The sequence below is a fragment of the Chiloscyllium plagiosum genome, unplaced genomic scaffold, assembly GCF_037043375.1.
Source record: "Chiloscyllium plagiosum isolate Xiang-an unplaced genomic scaffold, Cpla_swu_hap1 HiC_scaffold_9, whole genome shotgun sequence".
Classification (NCBI taxonomy): Eukaryota; Metazoa; Chordata; class Chondrichthyes; order Orectolobiformes; family Hemiscylliidae; genus Chiloscyllium; species Chiloscyllium plagiosum.
Genome location: NW_028270147.1, coordinates 66,658,764 through 66,679,391, shown reverse-complemented (window position 1 = coordinate 66,679,391; position 20,628 = coordinate 66,658,764). Strand labels below are relative to the sequence as shown.

Genomic DNA, 20,628 nt, shown 5'->3' with positions numbered 1-20,628 from the left:
TGCAAATGTTTTTAAACAAAATCACATTGACGACAGAAATATTTACAAGTTAAATATTAACTTTAGACACATGGAAAACCCATCAGCTAATAACTCAAAAACAGAAAACCAAACTCACATTAAAAATTAGATATAACTCCCACAGTTTACATCATTGGTAAAATTCACAGCTTGGGAGAAAATGTTTATTAGCTTTTGACCCTATGTCGCTGGAAACAGTGTACTGGTAGCCACAGCAGCTAGCAGTGGGCTGTGGGTAGGGCTGGGTCTGCATCTTCCAGGACTTTCTTGTAGTTATCAAAATACTATCAAGCAAAGAATATTCCTACAGTTCTGATCCCCTTCAATCCCTAACATGTTCCCCATGGCTTATCCATGCTACATCATGCTGCTTCATGCTCCCCACTCACCCCAAAGCATTTCAGACACTCAATGCTAACTTTCCTCCCTATCCACTCCTTGCCTTTCATACTCTACATGCAAACTTATGCCCCCACCCCCCAACCCCAACCAACCTTCATTGTCTTTTAAAGCCTCTACTTCAACTTAGCACTGACTTGCCCATGCTCCACCACCCTGTACACTTACACCCTCCATGATAATTCACCCAGTATCCACCATGGACAGACCTCAGTACCAATGCTGAGGTGAAATGAAATAAAGTATCTTATGAACTCAGCATTTTAAAACATTCTCATTGATTTTAAAAAATCATTATTTTTAACTCCCTTCGATTACTTAAACCCACGTAAAACCAAACATTTATATTTGCAGCTTCATATCAGAGACTTTATAAGTTATTAGAGCTGTTAACTTGTGATGCGACAGGTATCCCACAGTGATAATGAGAGAATGTGAACTCAGTCCTGTGGCATAAGTTCTGTAGGGATAGCACACAGTGTTCTATCATTGGAGTGAAATAGCAAGGATTGACTTTTTAAAATGCTTTGATAGCATGACAGTTCCGCCCCCAATTTATAGACTTGTAATGCATATTCACTACTACTTTTTAAAAATCTCCAAGGGCACTGAACTGATTCAAAAAGGTATCCTACTTCTCCAAATACATTTGGTAGTTTTGGATCTTCTCCTGATAAGTTTAAAGTGCACAAGTTATATTTCCCATTCCTTGCTTTCAAAAATGAGATCTGCCCTGAAGGCAGCTGGAAAACAAAAACAGAAATTGCTGGAGAAATTCAGCAGGTCTGGCAGTATCTGTGGGGAGAAAACAGAATTAACATTTCGAATCTGGTGACCCTTCATCACAACTGGTTCTGCTACAACCTGCTGAGTTTTGCCAGCTATTTCTGTTTTTGTTTCAGATTTTAGTGTCCACAGTTCTTTGTTTTCTTGCAGTTTTATGTATGCAGTTGCCCCTCCAGACTGTGTCTATCCAAAGTGCAACTCATCCCCATTCCCATGTCATGACACTGTAGGAACCCTGGTTGGAGATGGTACATCTGGATTTCGACTCCAGTCCCATTTTGTTTAAGTTCGAGACTGCATTTGACCTGGTGAAAACTCAGACCTAAGTTTTAAGTGTTAACAACAAATGCTATTTTAAGGATAATGTAGTAAATTTGTGTTATTTTACCAAGTCATTTTAACACAGCTGAGGTATGAGATACTGTCCCCAGATCACATTAATGATCCACAGCAGCTTGATCTAAGTTTGGGGAAATGAACAGATGAATGAACAGTTGTTTTAACATACTTTATGTTAGTAATGGGTGACACATTCTAAGTTTTTCTATCTTATTACTGTTAATCTACAATAATTACCATGACTTTGAAAGGTAACTGAAAAAGGTATAACACGATAAAACAGAATATTTCAAAATTTAATTTCTGATCAGAAATTGGAGAATTCTTGGCTTTCAGTATGCTTACTAAAAATATGTACAGAATTCTACCTGACCTCCATTGCAGATTAATACCCATTCTCATTTACAAATCAGATGTGGTATATATTGTAATGAAATGGCTTGTAATCTAATTTAGTGCTAATATAGCACTTAGCAGTTTGATTTCTTGGTGGCCTGTCTCAAAGTAGACTTCTCCTCTAGGCTTTAACTCTAATAATGTGAGCAAGTTTCCAAAGCGCCCTTTCTTGTGTCATAGCTATCTAATAAGTAGCAAGTAATTGAGTGTTTGTTCCTGTATTGAGCAGTGGAAATGAGATGCAAATAAGGCTAAGCAGCAATCACAGAGAGAAGGCCTTGATGCATTAGAATGGACCTGATTTCAGACATGAAAAGCAACATTCTAATTTCATTTTCTACCCAATATCATCTCCTCAAAATGTTATCATTGACTAACCACTTTGAAAACAACTTCTTACAAACCTCAGGGCTAACATAAACAAGTAGCACAACATGTAAATATAAACAGAAATTGCTGCAGTTCTTCCATGATGTTGGTTCAATGAAAAACACCAAAGTTACATCCAAGAATGAAATCCAACTTAGATATATGATGGCAAAAGGGATGACATGTGACTGTAAGGCCAAAAGCATTAATATGAAGCTGAAAAAACCACCAAGTACAATCACAACAGTGGAGTATTCCACTCTAATAATGTGTGCATCAGACTCAAAAAGGAGGAGGAGTGAAGAGGATAACAATATTTTAAATAGGAGTAATGTGGAGGATGCTCACAATGAATGAATGAATGGAAAGACAAATAAGTAGATGAAATCAAGGTTCAGGAATAAGACTGCTGAGGTATAGTTAGAGAAAAAAAAAGTCATGTATGAATTCTGGAAACAGAAACTTAACAGACTTAGCCTGGTGACAACTGGAGGAGAAATTGAAGGTAAAAGTAGAAGGGGAGAAAGAAATATGAGGATGGTGAATAATGTTGAGATGTGAACTGAGGGAGACTTAAAAGAAATTGAATAATCCAACAGCTCCATGCAGGCTAAAGTAAAGAATTACAATTGTAGCTAATAGCAATAATAAATTTCATTATATGTACATTGAAGGAATACCTTGCATTTTTATATCATTTTATAATATGCTTGGGATGTCACAAAGCACTTAACTGTTAAATCAAATGTTTTTTAATTAGTCATCATTATTATATTAGCAAACATAGCTGACCATTTGTGCACATCAAAGTTTCACAAGCAGAACACGAAATTAAAATTTGGTCATCTTGCTTTTTTTGAGAGAGAAATTTGGCCAAGACCCTGGGAGAATTCTCAACATAATGGTCCCACAGAGTCTTTTATGTTCATCAGCCAGTGAATCAACCATAATTTAATGCCTCATTAAAAACAATGCAACTCCAACAATGAAGCACTATCTCAGTATTGCAATGAAGATTAAAAGACTGAAAAATAAACAGAGAAAGCAAATCACTTTAGCTGTTCTCAGGATACATGATAAAAACTTTGCACTGGATTTCAAATGCACTCAAGATCACATTTTTTTTAATAGATATTTTTATTGAAAAAAGATTTTTGAATTTTTTTAAAAGAAAACTACTAATCTATTCTACAAACTACCTAAACATAAAATAGGATATCCTGCATTACTAACAATAACCAAAAGGAGAAAATAAAATAAATAAGTAAATAAATAATTAGATACATATTTAAAATAAATTTATATCAAGTCATAACAAAACCCATATTTATATGGGATTCCTCCTCCCGGGGGCCCCCGAACCAGCCAGAACTATTACCACAGCTAAGCAAAGGCCCTGAATAACATGGCCAATATATCTGTGTCAATCTAGTTCAAAAAGGGCTGCCATGTTCTATAAAATAATTCCGTTTTTTGGTGCACCATATTCGTAAGGAAGTCAAGGGGAATATATTCCATGACTATTCTATGCCAATTTGAAAGTCCTGGGGGATCTTCAGATGCTCAATTCACTAAAATGTTTTTCCTCGCACAAAAGGAAAGGATGGTGATAATTTCCTCCCATATACATCCAAAGAGAGGAAATTTGGAGAGGCCAAAAGTAGAGACACTGAGTCCAATCCAATCTCCGTACCCAAAATCTTTGCCAGAGCATTTGCTACTCTGTCCCAGTATCTACGGACCTTATGGCATGTCCACAGACAATGCGTGAAGGTACCAACTTCTATTTTGCATTTAGGACACATTGGAGATGCTCCTGCCTTGAACTTTGCAAGTTGCTCAGGTGCCATGTGAGCCCTATGAAGTATCTTCAATTGGATAGCCTGAGTTCTGCTACAGATAGAGATCTTCCTCGCATTTTCCCAAATGTCCTCCCAAATCTCTAAGGATATTTCCATTTCCAATTCTTGACTCCAGGTTTCATATATCCATTCCATGTCCTTCGTAGTGTGTGGTAGAGAGTACTGACAGAGGGCGGACCCATCAGCCGAAGCACACTCCTTTCCCTATCCGATTTATAAGAATTAATTATCAATGTGGTCTTCTTTTGTATGAAGTCTCGTATTTGAAAATATCAAAAAAGGTTCTTGCTAGGCAGCCCAAACGTCTGACGCAGCTGTTCAAAGGACATCATGACCTCCCCATTGAACAGATCTCCCAAACAAGAGATACCTCTGGACTCCCAGATTTTGAATACAGCATCAGTCAGCCCTGGCTGGAATCCCAACGTTCCCACTATAGGGATATAAAGAGAGGTTTTTTGCAGGTTGCCCTCATCCTGTCGCATTATCCTTCAGACTTTGATTGTATTTAATACAATAGGATTTTTACAATGATCCGTAATAATTCTCATCTTGTCTATAAATAGTAGATTGATAAGGGGACATTTTGCGTGGGAGGTCTATGTATCTAACTAGATTGATTGTGGGTCACAAGAGACCCAGTCAGCCACGTAAGATAACAGAGAGCTCAATTGGTACCTCCTGAAATCCAGAAAATCCAGCCTTTTCCTTACTTGTGGAAGCTGCAGCTTTACTAATTTAATAAGGGGCTGTCTATGATTCCAAATAAAGGAGCCAAGCCAACCATCAAGCTTATGCAACATTTGCCTTGGCAGCATCAAGGAGAGCATTCTCATGGGGTATAAAAGACGAGGTAGGATATTCACCTTGACCAAAGCTTCTATCCAGCCAGGATATCGGGAGATCTTCCCAGCGTCGAAGATCCTGTCTTATTTTCTCTAATAAGTGTGTATAATTGGCTTTATATAGCTGACCAAATACCAGAGTAATAAAGATACCTAAGTAAAGAAAACTTCCCAATGACCATTGAAAGGGAAAACAGGATTCGGAAAATTGGATATATTGGCATGACTTCCCAGCAGCATGGCCTCCAATTTCATAAAATTGATTTCGTAACCTGAGAGCATACCAAATAAGTTAACCACTTGAATTAAGCGGGGCACAGATGTCAATGGATCATTTAAGAAAAGGAGGACACATCCGCATAGAGAGTAGTTTTGCGCTTACCGATCCAACCTCCGGAGCCATTATATTAGGGTCAGCTCATATAGCTTCCACCAGTGGTTCAATCACTACCATAAATAATAATGGTGAGAGAGGACATCCCCGATGACAACCTCTACCAACACTAAAGCTATCTGAACTTAAACCGTTGGTGATCACTGCTGCTTTGGGATCATTACATAAAATTGAAACCCATTTAGTAAAGACATCTCCAACACCAAACGGTTCCAGTGTATAAAAGAGATATGGCCATTCTACCCGATCGAATGCCTTCTCTGCATCTAGGGAGACCCAGTATCGCTCCCTGCTGGCAGGCTTGTATCATATTTAAGACTCTTCTAATGTTATTAGTTGATCTGCGACCCTTTGTAAACTCCATCTGGTCCTCTTTTATAACGAATATTAAATCCTCTCTAGTCTTAACGCCAACATCTCTGAGAGAATTTTAAAATCCACATTCAACAAGGATATAGGTCTATAGGAAGAGCAGTCATTTGGAGCCTTTCCCTTCTTAAGAATGAGAGAAATATTTGCTTCTCTCAGAGGAGGTGGGAGGCAGCCCTGACTTATGTGAATAATTATACATATTTATAATTGGTCTGACCAATTCCCCTATAAATTCTTTATAGAATTCAGCCTAGAATCCGTCTGGTCCGGGCGCTTTGCCATTCTGGAGGTGCCTCACCGCCTCCTGTACTTCCTGAGTTGTCAGTGGGGCATTCAAGAGCGACATCTGCTCCGAAGTTAGGCCCGGGAGGGCCAGGTTTTTAAAAAAAGACTCTATCTTCCTCATTCTATCCTCACAGTCCTGCGACTTATACAATTCAAAATAAAACTTTCTAAAGGCTGCATTGATCTTTTTACAATCACAAGTCAGACTACCAGCACTCTCTCTTACACACATAATGGCTTGGGGAGCCTTTTTCTTTCTGGCAAGTTAAGCTAGATACCTGCCAGGTTTGTTGCTGTATTCAAATAACCTCTGCTTTGCAAATAATATCTCCCTCTTTGCTGTTTGAGTAAGTGCAGTATTCAAAGTTGCCCTAAGGGCTGTGATTCGCTGTAGTTTAGTAATGGAGGGCCTAGCAACATACGCTGTCTCAGCCGCCTTCAGGCGAGCCTTGAGCAGATGCTGTTGCTCTCCATTTTGTCTTTTCCGGGTTGTGGAATATGAGATGACCAAGCCTTGTGTGTATGCCTTAGCAGTCTCCCACATCACCGAAGGGTTACTGGCCATGCCTGAGTTGATATCCCAGAAGGTTTTAAATTCCTGCGAGAAATATTTTATGAACTTACTATCTTTCAACAGGAAAGGGTCCATACGCGAATGTTGGGAACCAATCTCATCATTACTGGTCTTAACCTCCATATATACTGTGGCATGGTCAGAAATAGTTATATTACCTATTTTACAAGACAATAATGAGTTCAAAAGGGTTGAAGGGACAAAAAACATATTGATTCTGGTATTGCACTTGTGTGGGGTAGAATAAAAAGTAAAGTCTGTACCCTCAGGGTGAAGACATCTTCATACATCTACCAGCCCCAATTCCCTACTCAGATCCACCAGCTGCCGAGATCTCAAAGATATGCCCGCAGAGCTCTTAGGTATCATGTCCGTCTCTGGGTCAATGATACAATTAAAATCTCCCCCTATAATTGTGTGGCGCACCCCGAGAGCCATCAACTTGGAGAACATTTCCATTACAAATTTAAAAGGGTGTGCCGGGGGGGGAGGGGGGGGGGGGCAATAGAGATTCAAAATCCCATATTCCTCTCCATATATTAGGGCTTTAATTAATATATACCATCCAGACTCATCTTTTATCTGGCTTAGCATTTGGAAGGGAAGATTCTTCTGAATAAGAATTGCTACTCCCCTACTTTTTGAGAAGAATGATGAAAAGAACACCTGGCCAAATCCCCCCTGTTGAGGCTTTGAAAGCTCATTATCAAGTAGATGTGTCTCCTGTAGAAGGGCTACATCAACCCTCTCTTTTTTAAGACTTGATATCTTTTTCCTTTTGATTGGTGAGTGGCTCCCCTTGACATTCCAGGTGTACCACCTAAACGAATGACGAGCCATGATCGTTCAAGCAAGCCCGAGACCCCCAGAAGGAAGAACAAAGACATTGAATAAAAACCAAAAATGATTTACACATAAAAACACTCTTTAAAATAGCTAAATCAAAACAACTAAGACCTACACCTAAAAATAAATAACATAAAACATACTTAAAAGGAGACTTTCCCCCTTGTTCACAGAAGGCACTACTATCTTCCAATAATCCCACCATAACACTTCCCAGCTAGAGCCCCTGGCCCACGCATTACAAAGTAGAGTAAATAAATTCCAATATCTTATAAGACAGAAGTTAAAAGTGGGCAACACCCCCCCCCCCCCCCCCCCCCCCCACACTATCACCTAGATACACTTAGCAAAACAACACAAGATGAAATTATATAAAATTACAAAATTACAATCCCAGCAAGTATTAAGCAACCAAATAAAAACCCCACTCAGAAACATCCCCCAATAATCAATTAAACTGCGCGAGCTATAGATAAGAGTCCAAAGAAAGGATAACAAACGAGCCCCTCACCCTCAAGGAAAGATGGAGAAGAGAAAGAGGAAGAAAGGAGGAGGAAAAATCAAAAGTAAAGTCATTATCCATACAGTTCAAGTTCCGCAGTCTATTTGAGGGCATCCAGGAATTCTTTTACTTTTTCCAGTGATCTGAAGTTATATACAGATCCTCCATGACTAATGTGCAGCGTTGCCGGATATTGCATACAATATTGAATATTGAATATTTAAATCCCTCAGACGCTTCTTTGTTTCATCAAATGCCTTCCTCTTATGGACCACAACCGGAGAGAAGTCCTGGAACAACATTATCCTGGAGCCCTTGTACATCATGGCATGGGGGTCCTTCCCCAAGATTTGGAGGCCTCCAACAGCATTTGTTTTTCCCTGTAATGTTAAAGTCGAACTTGGACCAGGCGGGGGCGCTGGTCCGACCGGGGCCTGTGCACAGCAACCCGGTGGACTCTGCTCAACCCGCATCCGGCCCAGCTCTGACTCCAATTTCAGCAGCTGTGGGAGCCATTGCTCCAGGAAATCCACAAGCTGAACTTCCTCCTCCTGTTCGGGAAGGTGCAGAAACTGAATATTTTTCCGATGACCTCAATTTTTGAGGTCATTGATATGTTCCTCTAAGGTCCGGACACGACGTTCCAGATCCCGGACCTGTCCCATGGATGACTCAGCAGTGGTCTCCGAGGCCGCGGCCTGTTTCTCCGCCCCTCCGACACGCTGCCCAAGTTTCCCGATCTCTCAGTCATGCTTCTGCAGCATGACCGAGATCGACTCCCACCTGGACCGGGTCTCTTCGATGGACGCATCAATCTTCTCTCGGAGTTTAATGAACTCTGAAATTAGGCTCGCCTCTGCAGATAAGTCCCCTGGGCCGGCCGTGGATGTCTCTGTTGCTTCGGGGTGGGTGGGAGAATGTGTAGGGAGTTCCCTGCCTGCTGCAAACTGCGAAAGCCTTTGCCTTTGGTCATTTTAAAAATGCAATAAATTGCCAAAGTTTGATGCAGAATGGTCAAAACTGCTGGGCAAAATCTGTTTTAAACAATTTAGCAGATGAGGTGAGGGTGGATACCCCACTTTGCCTGAGTCTTGGGCAGAGCTCTGCAGATTCAAACTTACTGGGTCACTGCCATCTTTGATCTCAAGATCACATATCTTAAAGTTCTGATGCTGCTAACGCTCTTAGTGGTGTATATCAGCATTTGCGCAATCATTGCTGGATTGCCATAGATTGACATTGTCAAGGCTGAAAACACAAATAGTAAAGAAACATTTCGATCTATTGAAATTGTTACAAATTCAGGATTCCCATACATTTAGACAGCACTCTCTACGAGCCCAGATATATAAACTACAGTCAGAGTGAACAGAAATGACTTGCATTTATATCACATATTTCACTACCTCAGGGCATTGCATAGTATTTTACACACTATAGTATACTTTTTGTATCATCAATGTTATATAACAGGGAATCTGGCAGTCAATTTGCACATAAAGTCCTGTAAACAGCAATGAGAAATTCTAGGTATGATTATTAACTTTAGGAATAAATATTAGCCAGGACAGAAAGGATAATTCCTTGCTATCTGACCAAAAGAGCAGACGGATATCAGCCTCAATCACATGCTGATGTTTCAGGAATGGGATATGTTCTTTCAATTCTCTGAAATAGAAACTACAGTTACCATTGAATAATCTATTGTCTGCTATATGTAGACTTAGTGATAACCCAAGTTGGCAATCAGAGTGCAGGTTGTGCACGATAAACTCTTCAACAACATTGAAAATAAACAATAGGTCATACGTCTCATGCTAAAATTGTGGACCAGATTTACCACTTGAATTTCACATGGAAGCAAACTTAGTGTGTTTAATTTGCACAATACTGTTTAGACGATAATTGTTCACTAATTATTTCCAAATATAAAGTAACAAATATGTTCCACAGATCTTACGGAATGGTAAGCTGAGCACTATAAATACACTTGAACATGGACCTCTGCATCATCTTAAGGGTGCAGAAATACAATTACACTGAGTGAACCAGCCATCCTAATGCCCAGCCATACTCCTTAATTCTCTTAAATCTGGACTTGCTTCTTTGTAGGAAATGGAGTCATTTTTCAAGGGGCCAATAATTGTAGCATTCGCTGTAGTCAATGGAGCATGTGCAGTTTCCTGAACTATAATTTTCCTTGTTTAAGCCAGAAACAAATTTAATAGTCTACGGAAAAGGCTTAAATTTCTTCATGGCAAACATCCCTATTATCGTTTCACTGACCAAATATGGTAGGGGAACTTGAATAGGTCTTGATTACAGGCAATAATTAGACAGAGGCATTATCACTTTAGCTGGTAGGTATTTCTCAGGCAGCGTTTTGTATTGCATAAAATTTGGACCCCTAACTAACAATAGATAAAATTCCTCCAGAAGCAATGACAATATTTTATTTCAAAATCACTGCGTATTGGCCTGGGTATAATTTCACATAAACAAAGTATAATGCAAAAATATTTTTGGAACATGATACAAGGCAAGATTCTTTGTTTAATGCTTTAGTGCCAGTTAAATATGGGTGTGCTAAAAGTCGGATAGCTGAACTGAATCATCAATTAAATTGTGGAAATTCACATTAAGTCCCATGTTATACATAAATCTGTCTTTCTCTTTCAGACTCAAAGAAATCTCTTATGCATCTCTATGGTTCTCAGTGTTTTTCCTTATTCTTAAACAATGTGCACCAGTCATAGCCCATAGGATAACCAGACAGCAGAGTCTTAAACTATTTGATCACAACTACGGACTCCAAATGAAGAAGCAAAACTCCAGGTGTCCTCCAATGCAACACATTGGAAATGGAGAAAGAGGGCAGAATAGTAGGAAGGTCAACATCAAAAATGAGAAATCATTAAAGCGTGGTACTTAAAGTCCCAGCTTTCTTGGCGTCCAAATTCTCTGCATTTTCACTTAATCCAGAAAATAAATTCCACAGAAGTTCAGGGATTTTGACTTTTAATGGATTGGTTCGTGTTAACTGGACTATTTGCATGACGACAACCACATCAAAACAATTAAGTTGACAAATGCACTAAAAACAATAAAAAGTAACAAAGCCTGTGCCATATCAATTATTCCTCTTCCCTTTCCTGAAATTCATAAGTTGATATTATTTTTAATTGGTTACTCCAAAGCTATTTCACCTGTTTATATATGCATTGTGCAAGCTCATCAAATGCACGGTTGTAAAGTTAGCCATTTTCCAGAATATATTGCTCCGACTCTGATGGGAGGAATGTATGGACAGTCAAGCCTCACGAGTTGCGCCATTTGTATAAATGTTTTGATTCAATCAAAACTGACCATCTGTTTCCCTTTTGTATTGCTATCCAACATAAAAAAAAGAATTTCACCTGGCTTCCTTCATGAAATCAAAATAATCTGTTTCTTATAAAGCAAACCACACTCTTAAAAATAGAAGCTAAAACTGAAATTAGAATTACATCAACTTTTAATCCAAAACCAAACACATTCATATAACACAAAGGACAATAAAGATTCTGGAGAGATGATATTTTGAAAGAAAAACATCTTTATTGGCCAATGATCTGAAAAACAAAGGATAGCAAAAACACACAATGGATTGTAAAGGTTTCTACAGTGCACTAAGACAAATATGGGTCCATTAAAAACAAAAGCTTGACACTATCTAGGGCAAAGCAGCACACTTGCTTGACATCACATCCACAAGCATCCACTTCTTCCATGACTGATGTCCTGTCACAGCAGTGTGTAATATCTACAAGGTGAATTGCAGTACCTTACTAAGACTCCTTTGAGAATATATTCTGCAATCTTTACCACCTAGAAACACAAGGACAGCTGATATATGGGAACACCACAACCTGAAAGTTGCCTTGCAAGCCACTCATCACCCTGACTTGGAAATATATCACCGTTCCTTCACTGGGTCAAAATACTGGATTTCCCTCCCCTCCCTAATGGGTCTATCTACACCACATGGACTGCAGCAGTTCAAGGAGGAAGCTCATCACCACCTTGTCAACAGCAACTAGGGTAAGCAATAAATGCAGCAACATCAACATCCCATATGTGAATAAAAAACATCAGGAAAATTTGCAATAGGAAATAGCGAAATGGCAGGAAAACTAAATGATTACTTTGTGTCTATTTTCACTAAGGAAGGTACAAGGAATCTCCAAGAGTGGAGATCCAAGTAACGTGGGATAAGCAGGAGCTAAAGGAAAATACTATCAGTAAGAATGCTGTACTAGAGAAATTAGTGATGCTGAAAGTTAATAAGTCCTTGGAATTTGATAGTCTACATTCCAGAGTATTGGGAGGGGTTGCTGCAGCGATAGTTGATGCATTGGTAATCATCTTCTAATATTCGATTTTGGAATGATTCCTGCAGTTTTGAAGCCTCTAAAGGTCACCCATTATTTAAGAAAGGAGTAAGGGAAAAAACATAGGAAAGGTCAGACCTATCAGCCTTACATCAGTGGCAGGGAAAATGCTTGACTCTATCAGCAAGAACTTGATAAATTGGATAAAAATTATTTGACTAACCTTTGCCAGCATGGATTTTTGAATGGAAATTCGTGTTTGGTAAACTTGTTGGGTGTTTCTGAGGAAATTCTGAACACAATTGTTACATGAGAGTGGATAAGTATATCTGGATTTTCAGAAGGCTCTTGATGAGATCCACCACAGAAGGTTAGTTACCAAACCAAAAGCACATAGGAAAGGAGGTAATGTGGTAAAGGAGGTAATAAACATGGATTAAGGACTGGCTAAAAGACAGAAAGCAAAGAGTATGAATAAATGAGTCATTCTCGCATTGGCAGACTTTATCTAGTGGGATTCTGCAAGGATCAGTACTTGGGGCACCAACTGTTCACAATGTAACTCAATGATTTGGAGGTGGGGATCAAATGTAATATTTCCAAATTTGCAGATTACACAAAACTAAACAGGAATGTGTGTTGTGAAGAAGATGTAAAATGTTTTCAAGGGAATTTAGACAGGCTTAGTGTTTTGAACAAAAAGATGCAAATGGAATATAATGTGTAAAAATGTGAGGCTCTCCCTTTTAGGGAGAACAAATGTGTAGAGTATTCCTTAAATGGTGATAGGTTGGAAAGTGTGGATATGCAAAGAGATTTGTCAATAAGTCACTGATGGCTAACATGCAGGTGTAATGAGCAATTAAGAAGGCAAATGGAATGCTAGCCTTTATTGCAAGAGGACTTGAGTACAGGAGCAATGAAACCTTGCTTCAATTGTATAGAACTTTAGTTAGATCGCACCTGAACTACTGCGTGCAGTTTTGGTCTTCTTACCTCATCAAAGATATTATTGCAACAGGAGGAATGCAAAAAAGTCTCACCAGATTTGTTCCCACAATGGCAGGACTGTCCTAGTAAGAGAAATTGGGCAACTTGGGCCTGTAGTCTCTAGAGTTTCAAAGAATGAGAGGGGATTGCAATGAAACTTACAAAATACTGAATGGGGTAATTAGGTAAAATGTTTCTTCTGGCTGGTGGTCCAGAACCAAAGGGAACAATTTAAAAGTAAGGGGGATGTTACTTAGGACTGAAATAAGGACAACAATTTTTTTAGTTAGAGTGTGTTGAATCTTTGGATTCTCTAACCCAGAGGGTTGTGGAAGCTTGGGCCCTTGAGTTTACTTAAAGTAGAGGTAGATTTTTAAAAAAATTATCAACATGCAAAAGGCTATGGGAATAGTGTGGGTAAAAGACATTGAAATGTTCAACTAGCCATGATCATATTAAATAGTGAAGCAGGCATGATGGACTGAATGGCTTATTCCTGTTTCTGTGTTTCTCTGTTCCTATGGATTCTCACAGACCACTGGGTTTCTGCTTGGTGGAAATGAATTGCTGACAGCTGTGTATCAATGATACAGCTTCCACACAAGGATTCAGTTTGGATGGAACTCAAGCTGGATCCACGACTTTAGAAAGTGGCGACAGGTCAGCTTTTCAAGTTTTACAAAGCAATCATCACATGAAATGCGAAAATGTTACCAGGTTCCCATGTACTTCAACTAAAGTGAAGGAAAAAGATTAGATGTGCGACCAGAGTGTTGCTTTGAAGGACATTTCCTTCTTCGTAGACCTTCTAGATTTGTGAAATAACAAATCAAGCTCATTAAGAATTGCGAGGAAAAAAATTAGCACAGGGCCCCAGAGTCTCTTCCAAAGGCAGGTATTCCAGTAATTCCAACAACCCCATGTCTTATCTTCCTAAACTATTTGCTTAGCTGTTTTCCAAAGTCATTTGGCTATCTGTAATCATGACCCACATTGAACTAGTGATTTAATTTACTATCCAGGGAACATTCAAACCCTTGGTAAAAACCTTTCTACTGATACAATTCTGACACAAGGAGACAGTCAAACTTATGGACGCTGCACCAATATTCAACTGGCACTGATTTTTAGTCAATGTATTGAACTCTGAATCACAATTTTGTGATTGTGTTCAGTTCAGTTTTCACAATTCAGTTTGATTACCACAATTTATTAATTCTGAGCAACTTTCTGTTCAAAGTAAATGCTGTCAAATAACCTGTTTTTGTAATTTAATTTCTTTCTTAATCATTGATGGAAGGTGCCCAGTGTACAGTACCCAAGGATACTGCAGTTTCAACCTAATTCTTCTCAATTGTTCATTCTCTGAAATTCTATCTATCTCCCTTTAATCATATTTAGTAAATTGAAACTGTCCATCTGCACCATCTCCTTCACTGTCAATTTTACACACTCTCTACAGTGAATTAAAGCTGGATTGCATGTATTATCCTTCTTTTGAGCTCTGTGAATTTGATGAAATTACCAAGCTAGTAAACATTAGTTGGACCTCTGTCAAATTGTTACTTCCTTTATGTGATGAAATTTGCCTTGTTTGTTGGACTTTGCCAAAACTGTTTCATACTTTGATCTCAAATTGCAGATCAGTGTGATTTACTGCAAGATCACAGGAAAAGGAATAAGGGTGCTGTTGAGTTCGTTAAAAAGACTGCTCTTTTAACTTTCAAATGAATATGAAAGACATTCTATCATGCCAAACTAAAGAAAAAACATTTGGCACACGTCTGCGGAGACAATAATTGTTTTTCACTGTACTTTAATCTGATTATTTGATCAGGACATCACATAAAGCAATATTGGAGTTACCACTAGCATTATAGACAGTTAGAATTCAACATTTTAAGGTCACTGATGCAGAAATTAAGACATTTTTAAAATAGGTATCAGTGTTTAAAGACATGGCTAACAAATGCAATTCACACATTTCGCGGTAAATCATCAATCAGTATACTTGTAAAATTAGAAAACTGTAGCTACTGGTGGCTGCTTAATTACTTTTTCCAGTGTCACATTTATTTCCTGTCTTAGAGAGTATTGTTAACAATTCAGGGTCTTTTGCTGGCTTCCACAAAGCTCAATATCATCATCACCATCATCTATCACTCTAATGTTACAAAAGCCAGAGCACACAGAACTGATTTAATCTATGTCAATAATTAGAATGACTGAAACTAAGCTTACTACATCACTAAATACAAGGAGATCGATCTACTGCTAGTAACAGTGGACAAGTGGACAGCCAAGTATTAATATTTTATTACCATTTTCATGTAGATTCTATATCAGACATGAAAGTGTAGAGGAAAAAAGATCAGGGAGCTTTGATCAACAATGCGTTTTGGCTATGATCTTTATCTGAACCAAGTCTACCGTGGCTATATATTCCAGGTTACAGAACATATCCATTATGTTCACTGGAGATCTTCGTACAAACCTGGCAACACATAACCACCTTGTTGATAATCTGTATTAATTAGTGAGAAATCTGTTTCAAATTCTAAATTACCATCACAGGCATAAAACATTCAGTCAAGAAGGATCAGAACAGTAAAAACAATCATCAAAATAACATTTCTTAAATTAAGATTGGCAATGTTTATATCTGTTATCCTCCCACTCTCATTTTGTTTCATCCTTTTCCACATTATTTGAAAATGAGCTGTTATTTTCGTCCCCCAATTTGTAGGCATCTGCATCTCTTACCAACCAAAAGCAATCATTTGGCAGTTAATTTCAATGATCAAATTGTACTTCATTTTAACTGTCAAATGTAGATTTTAGAATAAATCCTGGATTATAAACTGTTGCATATTATCAACCTTGAAAATTCCTTGGGAACAACGATAATAAAACACAAAAATATTCAGGGACTGCTGACTAAGAATGATAAGAAACATGGCTAGCTACCAAAATGCCTTGCTGGGTACAATCCAGAAGCTGCATCCTAAACTGTACCTGAAGCTGTATCCTTTGCTGATGGCAAGTTGTATTAATCATCCACCCAAGCATACAGCCAAGCATAAAATCCATGCCCAGGCAAAAATCTGTGGGGTTTTATGGAAGCAGTTGAGAGTTAAGGAAATGCCACATTCAGGTAAGTATTACTCTTCTTTGAAATCAAATTGAAGTTTGAACTCATTTAGCCATCAATGAAGCACATCATGTTAAAGATCTTGTAATCAAAGAAGATTTTCAATTTTCACGTGACACTCTTATCCTATAAAAGTCCATTCAAAACATAAAATAAAAGAACTGTTCTTAATGAGGAAAGATTTTAAAATGTCAACTTAACAGAGCTGAGAAACTATTTTGTTATGCCTGGCTGTTTGACCACATTACCAAGACCCCAAAGCACATTTGGCTGATTCTCAAATTCAGGTCATAGTCAGTTTTGTGGATAGAGATTTACTCAAATGAAGGATTTGATGGACAAAACATAAAAGATCAAAGAGAATTGAGCATTTTCAGTTGCATGAATAATTCAGAATGCGAAGAACCCTATGCCCAGTGGTATGTAACTAAACTCATTGCTTTTTTCTTTTGATTCACGCAAAAAATATTTTATATCTAACTTTCTTCTTTTCCTTCACTATATTTGATTCAAAAAGTGGAAAACATGTTTTCTTCATTTCCATTTTGCAGTGTCTAAAATGTCACTGCAGCAATTATTTCATTTGCAAAATAATTGGGAATTATTTTTAAACATAAGCCAGGTCAGATCACTTCTTTATCTATTATAATTTAAATTACTTTACCTTCACACAGTTCTCTTTCAGTTTCCAAAGAATGAAGTGTTGGCTTTCTTGTAAACTCAACTGCTTTAAATTTGTTCTAAGCTCTCAAATTTTCATCATAAACATTTGTGTCATTTTAATTAATTTAATGGCTCTTATATTTCCATATGAAATAAATTAGATAAAATGAGCAGTTGTATTCTCATTTCAAAGGTGTTTTATTTTTGTCTTTTCAATTTAAATTCTACAATACAAGTGATTAATTGCATTGTATCCAGACAAAAGCCTGTGAATCAAGGCTCTACCACCAAATGTACTTTTAATATATGGAATTGCAATAAAGGCATTTTATCCTGTTATTAAACTGTGTGTATCAGTCACAACATTCTTTTCAACTATAATACAAGAGTTCTTCAAACCTATTTGCTCCAGTTTTGAAAAACATTACAATCATCTAAACATACCAATTAGTAACAAAGACATTTTCATCCTGGAAGGTTTGCATCAGCACATTTTTATTGAAAAGGCTATGACTTTAAGCTACAGGGAAATGTTAATATACAGCAAAACAGATGAGCCAGCTAAAATTTATGAATAAAAAATATTCTATATCATACTGTTCCAATATTAGGCCCTTTTATACAGACCTTCTTTAATAATGCTCTATCATCTGTATCCTCATCACAGATCATTGCAAAACTTAAACCGAATACTTAAACTGGGTCTGAACAATTTCACACAAGCCTGTCTGGTCTGTAAACAACCTGCCTGGAATGTAATAACAAATCCATTCCGCCTCAGTGCATGTACACAAAATGCATCAGTACGTATGTACACACAAACATTAAGTGTGCACCTCTCTGTACTCCAGGTGTTCTTTCATGTTTCCATGCTATACATCTCTATGACTCTATGTCTCTTCCTTTCCTTAATCTTTTTGCTTACATTTTTTTCAGCACTCTTGCACAGTGGTAGGATTATCTATCTGGGATATTGCAGATTCAGACATGCTCTCAAAATTCAAATATAAAGCTTTCACAGAGCAAAGAAAAACTTTTACTCTAAATCTATTAAATTTGTACACATCATCTTCGCCTATGGAGGGCCAGCTACTTAATTATCTTGTTGATGCGTTATTAATTACTGTCCATTACTTTGCTCTGACTCTTTGGATAATATCAAGCAGCCATTTTATCATGGGCTCTCCTGAAGGCTGTCTTTTTATGCATTTCCTGTTAAACATAAAAGGTCATCCTGGACAGAGCCACTCTGCTTCTGATCACTGATGCTGCATTGAAAGTGTATTAATAGGCATGGAATGACACAGACAACTGTGGCCTCCAGATGATTCATTGTGGAAGCCAATTATTTCATTCCCCTAGGCATTGGGGACATGTCTTGCTCAAAGAAGGAGGCAGATGCAAATGGATAGAATTCTTGCAGCGGCGATTGATGCCTGCGTATGTCTAAGATGCTTGAACAAAAAGGAAGCAGCCAGTATTGCAGCCCAGCACTATCAGTTCCCCTGTGCGTACAATCGAACCACCGTGAGGTTGCAGCCTGCCAATTAGGCAGTTCACTGGAAATTTCCACTTCTCCCAAAGTGCCTCCGAGCCACTGCGATTGTCTGTGCTATCCTCGGCTCCCCCCCCCCCCCCCCCCCCACTTCATCCATCATATTTCCGAGAATCTGCCATCAGCAGCTTCCCTGTTCCTGCCCATCCACTGAGTATCCATCACTCAGCGCCTTCTTCACGTTGAGTAACAGCTAACACAGCTCGTCACCCAACTGCAACAATCTAGCACCTTTCAAACCAAATGGCCACAAGCTTCCATCATGACTTCAACGCAACAAAACTCGCACCGGCTCCTGGTTATTACAAACTAAGAACGCTGCAAGATCTTCTTGGTTCCGTTTGTGCTGAAACGTTCACTATTTCTAATAAAAGATCACATCAAAATCAAATCACAGATCGGCCTGTATTTGGGCAAAAAAAAAACACACAAGTTTCTAGGTCGCACACCTCCTCCAACTCCCAGGTACCAACAGTTTCTAAAGGACTCCTCTCAACAACTTCCCCATCTAATGGTGCTTTTCCCCCTCCTCCTTAAATCCATTTCACAACACTTGGGCCATCAGCCCTTCCGATTCCTCAACAAATCATCCAATTAAACTCAAAGTGCATTTGGACATAGGAGGATTGAACTTTTTGTACAATCAATCGACACAAAAAGTGGGGCACAGAAATCCAGCCTTCCCCTGCTTCTAGACAATCCGGTACATCTACACAAATAAATTGTTGTAGGTGGCAAGTGTGGTGGTAAGCGTTACAAAAAACACAGCTATCCTGCAGAAAGCTGACATGTGCATGGTACTGCTGTTTACCGCCTAAACCGAGACTGTTCTCCACCAGGGCGTGAGCAGTCTCAGAGTGATTGGGAAACAAGATATACCAGGGATGTTTCAGCGTCCTTTGGAAATGTTGTGATGTTGCAGTTAGCTCGCTGGACTGGGCTCGGAGTGCAGCCAGGGATTCCCGGCCGTGTCTTTCAGCACCACACGCCTTGGACAGCGAACAAAGGGAAAGCAGCCGGGGCTCCAGTGGCAAACTCTTCATACATTCACTAAGCCTTGTCCTCCTCAGTTTGAAGAGGATTTTGGTCGGACACGGGCATTTATTTTCAATGAATGAATTAAGTGATTCGTTGGGAGCGACGTGCAAAGACAGGCTCCTCTTAAAACTAAACAGCAGCACCGGTTAGCTTTAGATGGGGAGGGGGAATCCTTACCAAACATCTGAATGTGTCCTTTAGTGATGGGATTGAAGCTCCCACAGGCCAGCAGGATAACGTGGGTTTTAGTAGGCTCGGCCATGCTTGCTGGCTGTCTGGTTGTCGGCTGCTGTCTGCAGTGTCTGGAGGCGCCGCTCCCACTGTTTGCCAGCTCTAGCTGCCTCGCTGCTCACACTCACTGCGTCACCCATTGATTAGGAGGCAGCTCTTCCCTCTTTTATTTCTTTGTTTGCTGTCCCCCTTCGCCTGCTGAGTTTCACCACCCTCTATTTGTCTCTGGAGAGTCGTATACCAGCTCCAGTTTACACCAGCGCAGCCGCTCATTGTAGTGATTATGTTCTTGCTGGTGGGATCTGAGGGATTATTTTCGCTATTTAAATAACTTTCTATATTCCCCACCCCCCCACCCCCCCCCCACCAAGCCCACCCCCATCACCAGAACCCCGCACCTCCTCCTCTGGTTTAGAATTCCGCATGTTTTATGACATATATTTTGTCTGAATCCGATTTTCTTTCAATCTGGTCTGCAGCGTTACAAATCCCAGATTTCACACTGCTGCTGTTCCGGCTCTAACTGAAAATGAGCAAGATGCAATTTCAGGGTCAACTTTATCACAACTCTGTTCCATTCATGATCATATCGACGTCTTGATCATGACAATCTGCAAACGTAAAGACATAGAGTCATTGA

General features: G+C 39.0%; 1 protein-coding gene across 1 annotated transcript in view; it reads right to left on the bottom strand.

Annotated features, from left to right (window-relative positions):
* The window catches only part of nmnat2 (nicotinamide nucleotide adenylyltransferase 2), a 259,268-nt gene extending 239,198 nt beyond the window's left edge, over positions 1–20,070 (bottom strand). The window contains exon 1 of the mRNA XM_043699527.2: positions 19,935–20,070. Coding sequence (XP_043555462.1) covers positions 19,935–20,019 — 85 coding nt within the window. The 5' untranslated portion in view covers positions 20,020–20,070. The remainder of the gene's footprint in view (positions 1–19,934) is intronic.
* Between the last annotated feature and the right edge of the window lie 558 nt (positions 20,071–20,628).